Genomic DNA, 10,134 nt, shown 5'->3' with positions numbered 1-10,134 from the left:
ATGATGGCTGAAATTTTCTAAAATTAATTTTTAAACATTGTTTTTTCTTCTTTTCTTTTCTTAGTACCTTCCACAAAGCTTCTAGAACCCAGCCATTTCTTTTTTCTTTTTTTGAGACGGAGTCTCACTCTGTCACCCAGGCTGGAGTGCAATGGCGTGATCTCGGCTCACTGCAACCTCCACCTCCCAGGTTCAAACGATTCTCCTGCCTCAGCCTCCTGAGTAGCTGGGATTACAGGCACGTACCACCGTGCCCAGCTAATATTTGTATTTGTATTTTTAGTAGGGACGGGGTTTCAACATTTTGTCCAGGCTGGTCTCAAACTCCTGACCTTGTGATCCACCCGCCTTGGCCTCCCAAAGTGTTGGGATTACAGGCGTGAGCCACCGCACCCGGCCTTCTTTTTCTTTCCTTTTTTTTTTGAGACGGAGTTTCACTCTTGTTGCCCAGGCTGGAGTGCAATGGCACTATATCGGCTCATTGTAACCTCTGCCTACCAGGTTCAAGTGATTCTCCTGCCTCAGCCTTCCAAGTAGCTGGGATTACAGGCATCTGCCACCATGGCAGACTAATTTTTTTTTTTTTTTTAGTAGAGGCAGGGTTTTGCCCTGTTGATCAGGCTGATCTCAAACTCCCGACCTCAAGTGATCCACCCACCTCGGCCTCTGAAAGGGCTGGGATTACAGATGTAAGCCACTGAGCCTGGCTAATTTTTTTTTTTGGAGACAGGGTGTTGCCCTGTCACCCAGGCTAGAGGCTACAGAACAGTGGAACGATCTTGGCCCACTGCAACCTCCACCTCCTGGGTTCCAGTGATTCTCCTGCCTCAGCCTCCCGAGTAGCTGGGATTACAGGTGCTGGCCACCACACCCAGTTCATTTTTGCATTTTTTAGTAGAGACAAGTGTTTTGCCATGTTGGCCAGGCTGGTCTCAAACTCCTGACCTCAGGTGATTTGCCCACCTCGGCCTCCCAAAGAACTAGGATTACACACGTGAGCCACTGCGCCCAGCCTAATTTTGTATTTTTTAGTAGAGATGGGTTTTCACCATGTTGGTCAGGGTGGTCTCGAACTCCAGACCTCAGGTGATCCACCTGCCTCGGCCTCCCAAAGTGCTGGGGATTACAAGCATGAGCCACCACACCCGGGCTTTTTTTTTTTTTTTTTTTTTTTTTTTTTTGAGATAGTGTTCTTTTTTTTTTCCCACTTTTTTTTTTTTTTTTTTTTTTTTTTTTGAAACAGAGTCTTACTCTGTGGCCCAGACTGGAGTACAGTGGCACAATCTTGGCTCACTGTAACCTCCAGCTCCCAGGTTCAAGTGATGCTCCTGCCTTAGCCTCCTGAGTAGCTGGGATCACAGGTGCATGCCACCATGCCTGGCTAATTGTATTTTTAGTAGAGACTGGATTTCACCATGTTGGCCAGGCTGGTCTCAAACTACTGACCTCAGGTAATTTGCCTGCCTCAGCATCTCAAAGTGATGAGCGTGAGCCACGGTGCCAGACCAACAATTTCATATTCAAATCTACAGTAGTTAAAAAAGTGAAAAGGTGGGGACAATTAGGTTAACCACCCAGGGGGTCATTTCTGTCCCCATGGTGACTTAGTCACTTTTCTACTACCTACAGGTAATGTTGTTACTGGAGAAGGAACCTTCTTGTGGAAGCAGCCGAATGAATGGCTGAGCTAGCTCCCCTCTGAGGGCATGAGGGATCTATGGGATCTGAAAACACATATGTCCCAAAACCAAAGTATCCGTTTAGGTTTGGTCCTGGATTTCATGTTTTTAGCACAGAGGATCAGTGGAAGAAGCAGCTCCATTGCTAGGGAAGCTACAGATCAATCCCTTTAGGGATTGGTCCTGGATTTCATATTTTTAGCACAGAGGATTGATGGAAGAGGCAGCTCCATGACTAGAGAAGCCACAGAACTCCCAATTCTGGTTTCCTTTCTCTTTGGGGCTCTTCTGCTTTGATTCTTGCCATCACATGCCTACATTTCTCTTGGGATATGTTCCTCTGCCTTTAAAACCCAGGCCTTTGCCAGGCAAGGTGTCTCACACCTATAATCCTAGCATTTTGGGAAGCCAAGGCAGGCAGATAACCTGAGGTCAGGAGTTCGAGATCAGCCTGACCAACATGGAGAAACCCCACCTTTACTAAAAATACAAAATGAGCCAGACATGGTGGTACATGCCTCTAATCCCAGCTACTCGGGAGGCTGAGGCAGGAGAATTGCTTGAAGCTGGGAGGCAGAGGTTGCAGTGCGCCGAGATTGCACCATTGCACTCCAGCTTGGGGAGCAAGAGCGAAACTCCATCTCAAAAAAATAAAACAAACCAACCCAGGACCTCCTTAGAATATGAGATAGGCTGGCCTTTTCCAAAAGAATTTTACTAAATAAGAAAAGAATGAAAGGAAAAAGAAGAGAGAAATAAACCATGGAAAACACAAACCAACAAGATAAAGTCCCTTTTCCAAAGCCTGGCCTCTGGTTTCAGATTAATTACATTTTAGACCGCCAGGCTCCTTTCCTGGGTTCAGTATCATAAAGCTCCCAGACTGTGGCCAGCATCAATCTCTTTTTACTTTCACGCATATAAAAACTCCATCCCTACATGGAGACAAAAAACCAACTCTCCAGTTCCCCTATTCACCCAAAGCATTTCTTTCTTTCTCCCTTTATTTTTCTTTCTTTTTCTCTTTTTCTTTCTTTCTTTCCCTCCCTCCCTAGCTTCCCTCTCCTTCCTTTCCTTCTCCCTCCCTTCCCCTTCCCTTTCCTTCCCTTCCCTCTTCTTCCTTTCCTTTCTTCTTCCTTTCCCTTCCTTCTTCCCTTTCCCCTTTCCCCTTCCCTTTCTTCCCTTTTTTGACAGAGTCTAGCTCTATTGCCTAGGCTCAAGTGCAATGGCACAAACATGCTCACAGCCTCAACCTCCTGGGCTTCAGCTATTTTCCTGCCTCAGTTTCTTCCAGAGTAACCAGGACCATAGATGCACACCAATTGGCTTTTTTTTTTTTTTTTTTTTTTTTTTTTGGTGGAGGTGGGGTCTTGCCATGTTGCCCAGGCTCAAATGATCCTCCTGCCTTGGTGTCCCAAAGTGCTGGGATTACAGGCATAAGCCACCATGCCTAGCCACCTATAGCTTTCTTGCTGCATCCACTTTTTTTTTTTTGAGACAGAGTTTCGCTCTTGTTACCCAGGCTGTGCAATGGCGCGATCTCGGCTCACCGCAACCTCCGCCTCCTGGGTTCAGGCAATTCTCCTGCCTCAGCCTCCTGAGTAGCTGGGATTACAGGCACGTGCCACCATGCCCAGCTAATTTTTTGTAGTTTTAGTAGAGATGGGGTTTCACCATGTTGACCAGGATGGTCTCGATCTCTTGACCTCGTGATCCACCCGCCTCGGCCTCCCAAAGTGCTGGGATTATAGGCGTGAGCCACCGCGCCCGGCCTGCTGCATCCACTTCTTTTCAACTAAGTGGTGAAGAACTACCTTATACGTGGTTCTTTAACTGCAACAACTGTGCAAGGAAATTTCATCCTTGGAAGGGCTGGATTGGCCCTGGGATTTCTGGCATGGCCTGAGAGACACCTCTTCTTTAGTGATGAGAGTAATTGGAATAGAGAGAAGGGACCTAACAAATATGAAACTCTCAACAAGTGCCAAACACCTTCTATATTTAAATTTTACTAGGCTGTGCATGGTGGCTCGCACCTGTAGTGCTAGCACTTTGGGAGGCTGAGCAGGCGGATCACCTGAGGTCAGATGTTTGAAACCAGCATGGCCAATATGGTGAAACCCTGTCTCTACTAAAAATACAAAAATTAGCCAGGCATGGTGGTGGGTGCCTGTAGTCCCAGCTATTCAGAAGGCTGAGGCAGAAGAATTGCTTGAGCCTCGGAGGTGGAGGTTGCAGTGAGCCGAGATAGTGCCATTGCACTCCAACCTGGAAAAAAAAGAAAACCCCATCAAAAAAAAAAAAAAAAAAAAGAGTCAAAAACGGTTTCAAGTCCTGCCACCATCATTACTCCCTGCTATTCCCCCTCAAGTCTATGAGGCTTTTCATGGGGGGTCTTCTGGATAAGGCTGTTCCTAAGGGGAAATAGGGAGGAGTTTTATTGGCATCTTTCACCATTTATTGTGGTTAGCACAGTCATCATAAACACCTGGCAAGAGCACTAAGCTGGGGAAATGAGACAGACACACAATGAATTAACAAAAACAGGGAAATATTTTGGAGGAGGAGAAATTGCTGATGAAAAATTAATGGGAAAACACCCTAAAGCTTGTGATCCACTTCTTTGCACTTTATGATTTCTAGGCGGCCTTTGCACTTGGAGAAAGACTTTGTGGTTCAGAACATTCTAGGCCAGAGGAAAGGGCTGATTTATAATCCCAATATTGCTGCCAGTTTACTGTGTGATTCCAGGTGAATTATTCAACCTATTTATGTGTCAGCTCAGAAAGGGGTGATGTCAGTTTTGTCAGAATGTTTTTTGGTGGGATCTCTGGTAAATGTTGAATGACAGCTATGCAATCTGCAGAACAGAATACTTTTGCTTTCTTTTGTGGGTCAGAAATTGACACATGGCTCATATTTTGACACACAGCAGAAAACCCTTGGGAATGTGAGGTTTTCTTGGGTTAAAAAGAAAAGCAAGAGACACCTGTTATTTGCATGGTGCTCTGTGTTCCCTGGTTTACAAACCATTTTCAGATATCACCACAACTGATCCTTTCCACACCTATGAAGGGGAATTAGCGTCCCCATTTTATAGACAAGGAAACAGGTCATAGAGTCAATATGATTCAACGGTGCTTTGTTATTTATTTGCATACTTTGCCTCAGCTACGCAGAACATTTTTTTCATCTCAATACTTTGTGATAAGGGACCATCACTGTCACCAACAAACAACCAAAAAAAACCTTCTTTTCTGGGGGCACCTCTTACCCCCGCACAGACCTCAAACTCAAGTTGGCAGCACACAGCTGTGTATCACAAGACATTACAAACAAGCCACCATACCAGTAAATCGTCTTCGTGTTTATTATGCAGTGATGTCTGGGAGTACTTTGGAATGGACTGTCTTCTCTAAAGAAAGTTATTTTTGGTCGTTTGGGGGATAGCCAGCTAAGATTCAACATTTTTTTGTTTTGTTTCTGTGAGAGTAGGAAGGCCGTGAAAACAGAGGTTGTTTAGAGAATTGGCCTAGAACAATAACCATTTAGAAGCTTTAGACACATAACCAGTTAAGTGTCCATCAATATCAAGCTGATTGAACAGCATCTCCTCTTGGGGGTGATGGTGATTGTGAACTGTAGGGCCCTGTTCCCCCATGGACAAAGGAAGCCCCCCACTCCTAAAGGTCCCTTATCCCCAGAAGAACAAGCACTGCATATATAGGGCCTGTCTAGAACCAGGGCCTTTATCTGGGTGTTGGAGAGTTGGTTGTGCTCAGTTGGGATGAACCATGGCGCAGTTAGGGTGGCCTAGAAGGGAGTTTATCTAGCTCTGTTCCCAGCTGGATCTCTGGCGAGGCGGGAAGCACGCGGGGTCTTCCTGGCCCCAGAACCTCCAGGTACCAGGCCGGCCCCATGAACCTCACCAGAAGGAAGGAACCCTGCTGCTTACACTAATTTGCATCCAACAGTTTGCATTGAGACTGGCGCTTGCCTACTAGGTCAGGCACACGGGGGTTCCCCCCGGACGGAAGCAGGGAAGGAGGACCTGTCTCGGGGTGGGCAGGTGATGGGATACCCTGGGTGGAGCAAGAGGCGCTGGGGAGAGGCTGCGCCCCAGCCCCAACTCCAATTCTCTAACAGCCCCTGGTCCGCATTTGAGTCCAGACTTCCGCCTCGGCCAGGACCCTGGCTCCAGGGCCCTCCACTTCCAACAAGGCCCCCCATCCTCCCGCCCGCTCCCCATCCCCTACCCCCAATTCCCGCTGGCTCCACAGCGCTCGGGCCTCCCTGGGCCTCCCCCGGCCCGGCCCGGCCCACTCGGCTTTGCTAGTCTGGCGCTGGGGGCGGGCACCAGCCCCCACCCCTCGGCGTCCCCTCCCCTTCACTTCCCCCTCCCCCGCCCCCTCCCTTCCCTCCCTTCCCCCCGGTGGCTAGGCAGCGGCGGCGGCGGCGGCGGCAGCGGCAGCGGCTGTGGAGGCTGAGGCTGAGGCTGAGGAGTCGGCGGTGGCGGCGGCGGGCGGGGCTCGGCTCGGGCTCCGCGGGCGGGCGGGCGGACATGGCGGCCAACATGTACCGGGTCGGAGGTAGGCAGGCTCGGCCCGACCCGGCCCGTGTGGGAGCGGGCTCCGGGAGCTGGGGGCCGGGGCGAGCGCACGCCAACTGCCGGGAGCCACGGGTGCGGGGGCTGAGGGCGCAGGGGGAGGGGGCGCCGGGGCCAGCAGAGGGGCCGGGGCTCCCCACCCCCACTCCTTCCCTCCCCTCCCCCCACGGTGGCCCGCGAGGGGCCGGGGCCACCTTCACCCTCTCACCTCACCCCGTCTTTAGGGCCAGGCCTCTACTTGGGGGTACGAATGACCAGACGCCCCTCCCTCACGAAACCTTCATGGGACTGGGGCCCGTCGAGCCCCCTGAAACGGTGGCCGTCTCCTCGCCTGGCTTCTAGGAGCTGGAGAGGATGGGGGGACATCCCCTCCCCTATTCCTTCCCACCTCAGTGGGAGCCTGGGGTGGGGGTGGGGGCCCAGCCAGGGGCGCAGCTGGACCGGCCTGTTAGCGGGCCGGAGCCCTGCACCTCCCCTTCGTCGCTTCCCCCGTTTGGTTTCTGGTCCAGCCCCCCACAAATGGGGCTTCGTGGGGCCTGGGAACCTCTGCCGGAGGTGGGGAGTTGAGCTCTGCCTGGACGTTTGCTCTGCTGCCTGCCTCCTTCCCAGTCTTCTGCGGAAGAGAGAAATAAGGTCAAACAAACTTTCTCCCTACTCACGACGCCCTCCTCCCTCTTTCCTGGTAAAATAATAATTCAGATAAGTGGCGTGTTTGTATGAGAGACCGGCTCTTCCTTCTCTGCTCATTAGCCGAGCTTCTGATGGATACTGGTGGGAATGGCCTGGCTAAATGAGGCCACTTTGCAGAAGAGAGCCGTGAAAGAGCCACTAAGACAATAACAGCACAGCCCTGCCTTTCAGATAAACACACAGTGGGAAGTTTCCGGCGAACCTATTAGATGAGACGAAAAGCCACACTTGAAAAATTTTATCCTTTTAGTTGAAAGCCTGCAGCAATTTCTTAACCACAAGACATTAAATAGGTTTGGATTAAATATGGTAAAAGGGTAAAAAACATTCTGGTATCACCCCCAGAGCACTTTCCCTCTTAGAAGTGATCCCCTTGGCCCCCGTTTTCTCGTCTTCCCAGGTAGAGCTGTGGAATAGTTTGTCAGTGTTCTTCCTCTTACCTGCTCTGCTCACCTGATTTTTTTTTTAAGTAGTGATTGAAATGTAGGTTGGACTGTGAAGCCTTTCTCCATGCTCTGAATGTGTCTTAGGTCAATAGTTTTATGTGAGAAGCAGCCTCCAGGGCAAATTGGATTGGAGGAAAAAGATGTGGAAGTAACAGTAGAGAGGACACATGTTTAGTGTGCCCTAACTACACAGTGATAAGAGGTGCCTTTTTTGTTTATTATTAAAGAAATGACATATTGGGACAGAAATCTAGGAGAACTTGATAGAACGTTAATTGAAATGAAAATGCCAAGAAAATAAAGGTCTGTGTATCGTAGGCAGATGAGAGAATATATTAAGGCTGTTTGCTTTTACCAGTGAATGAATTATGAGCTTAATTTCAATGTGAATTGCCTAACATTAAAAGTCGTGGATTGACAAATCTGAACTTTCTGTTGAAAAGATTAAGTTCTGTACTTCCTTTAATTACAGATTATGTGTACTTTGAGAATTCCTCCAGCAACCCATACCTAATAAGAAGGATAGAAGAACTCAACAAGGTATACACTTAGTGTTCTTAATTTTAATGTTAAAAATATTTGTTTTTCCGTGACAGGTGATTGGGTAAAGGGTGGCCTGGCATAGAGACTCTTCCCTGCAATTCCAGTACTTTGGGAGGGTGGGCAGGGGGAGGCCAGCCTGTGCAACATAGTGAGACCCCCATCTCTATTTTTTTAAAACTAAATAAAAAATAAACTGGGTAAAGATCATAAGAGGCGGCTCTACTTTCACTCCCAGACTCTTTGGAAGTTGAGGTTTTAGGCCAGGTGCAGTGGCTCACGCCTATAATCCCAGCAATTTTGGAGGCTGAGGTGGGTGGATCACTTGAGGTCAGAAGTTCAAGACCAGCCTGGCCATCATGGTGAAACCCCTTTTCTACTAAAAAAGTATAAAAAAATTAGTCGGGCATGGTGGCATGCATCTGTAATCTCAGGTACTCAGGAGGCTGAGGCAGGAGAATCACTTGAACCTGGGAGATGGAGGTTGCAATGAGCCGAGATCATGCCATTGCACTCCAGCCTGGGCAACAGAGCAAGACTCAAAAAAAAAAAAAGAAAGTTGAGATTTTAGAGAGTTATGCAGGATTCCGAATTCTTAATATTCTTTTGCTTTTTTGTTACTGAATATTTAAAAGTCTGCAGATTTCTTCAAATTGCTTAGAGCCTCTGAAAGAGCAGTTCACTTCTGTAACTCAGACACTTTTTATATTTAGAGTCATAATGGGCCAGGCGCAGTGGCTCATGCCTGTAATCTCAATACTTTGGGAGGCTGAGGCAGGCAGATCACTTGAGGGCAGGAGTTTGAGACCAGCCTGGCCAATAGGTGAAACCCCATTTCTATTAAAAATACAAAAATTAGCCAGGCGTGGTGGCGGGCGCCTGTAGTCCCAGCTACTTGGGAGGCTGAGGCAGGAGAATCGCTTGAACCTGGTAGACAGAGTTGCAGTAAGCAACAGAGCAAGACTCCGTCTCAAAAAAAATATAGAGTCATAATATGTATTTCTCCCTTTTTAGCGAATTAATATTTCCCTTTTCTAGGTTTAGAAGGAGGAAGCTAGGGAACATAATATTGAAGGGAATTTGTAAAATTCTGGACTAGACCAAATTGTGTCAGTGGCTCACGCCTGTAATTCTAACTTCGGGAGGCTAAGGTGAAAGGATCCTTTGAGTCAAGAGTTTGAGACTAGCCTGGGTAACAGGGAAACCCCATCTCCACCAAAAAAAATAGCCAGGCATGATGGCACATGCCCATAGTCCCAGTTACTTGGGAGGCTGAGAAAGATTGCCTGGGCCTAGGAGGTCAGGGCTGCAGTGAGCTGTGATTGCAACACTGCACTCCAGACTGGGAAACAGAGTGAGACCTTGTCTCAAAAGAAAAAAAAAAAAAGAATATGGTTTTGTTATAATAAAGTAGCTTTTTTTTTTTTTTGGAGATGGAATTTTGCTCTCGCTGTTCTCACCACAGCCTCTGCCTTCTGGGTTCAAGTGATTCTCCTGTTTCAGCCTCCCGAGTAGCTGAGATTACAGGCATGCACCACCACGCCTGGCTAATTTTTGTATGTTTAGTAGAGATAGGATTTTACCATGTTGGCTAGGCTGGTCTCGAACTCCTGACCTCAGGTGGTCTGCCTGCCTCAGCCTCCCAAAGTGCTGGGACTATAGGTGAGTCACCGTGCCCTGCCCACATACTTATTTTTTAAAACTGTATCCATGTCAGTGCTGTTTGGCAACATAAAAAAAAAAAAAGCCATATCTACAGTGATGCTTTTATTTTCCTCCAGATTACTCTAAGGGTTATGTGGCTTATGAGACTTCATAGTGTTATAATCTTTGGGTCTGTCTAGCTAATACCTTCCCCTCAAATGCCGTCTGGTGACTTGTTCAGTTTTGTCCTGGAAAGCCAAGCCTTACTTAGGACATTCTTAGTTTAAAGAGCCTTGAGACCTTGGTTTGCTTTGGGAATATCCCAAGGACTCTGCATTATTTTTATTTTTTTTTTATTCCAGAGACAGGGAGATAGAGTCTCATTCTGTCACCCAGGCTGGAGTTCAGTGGTAGGATTATATAGCTCACTGTAACCTTGAACTCCTGGACTCAAGCAATCCTCCTGCCTCAGCCTCTGAAGTAGCTGAGACTACAGGCATGTACCACCATACCTGGCTAATTTTTTTTT

General features: G+C 48.0%; 1 protein-coding gene across 3 annotated transcripts in view; it reads left to right on the top strand.

Moving 5' to 3' along the window:
- MTA3 (metastasis associated 1 family member 3) overlaps positions 1-10,134 on the top strand; it is a 290,525-nt gene that overhangs the window by 74,050 nt on the left and 206,341 nt on the right. For 2 of the 3 annotated variants that reach the window (XM_017544868.2, XM_017544869.2), the window contains exons 1-2: positions 6,118-6,268; positions 7,894-7,961. In XM_017544868.2, the coding sequence (XP_017400357.1) occupies positions 6,241-6,268; positions 7,894-7,961 (96 nt within the window). In that variant the 5' untranslated portion in view covers positions 6,118-6,240. Of the gene's footprint in view, positions 1-6,117; positions 6,269-7,893; positions 7,962-10,134 lie in introns of those variants that run through there. The other variant, XM_037744410.1, reaches the window with a different exon arrangement.

This window comes from Cebus imitator, unplaced genomic scaffold (genome assembly GCF_001604975.1).
Source record: "Cebus imitator isolate Cc_AM_T3 unplaced genomic scaffold, Cebus_imitator-1.0 Scaffold172, whole genome shotgun sequence".
In the NCBI taxonomy this organism is placed as follows: Eukaryota; Metazoa; Chordata; class Mammalia; order Primates; family Cebidae; genus Cebus; species Cebus imitator.
The sequence above is the reverse complement of the archived record's forward strand: the minus strand, read 5'-3'. Positions and strand labels throughout refer to the sequence as shown.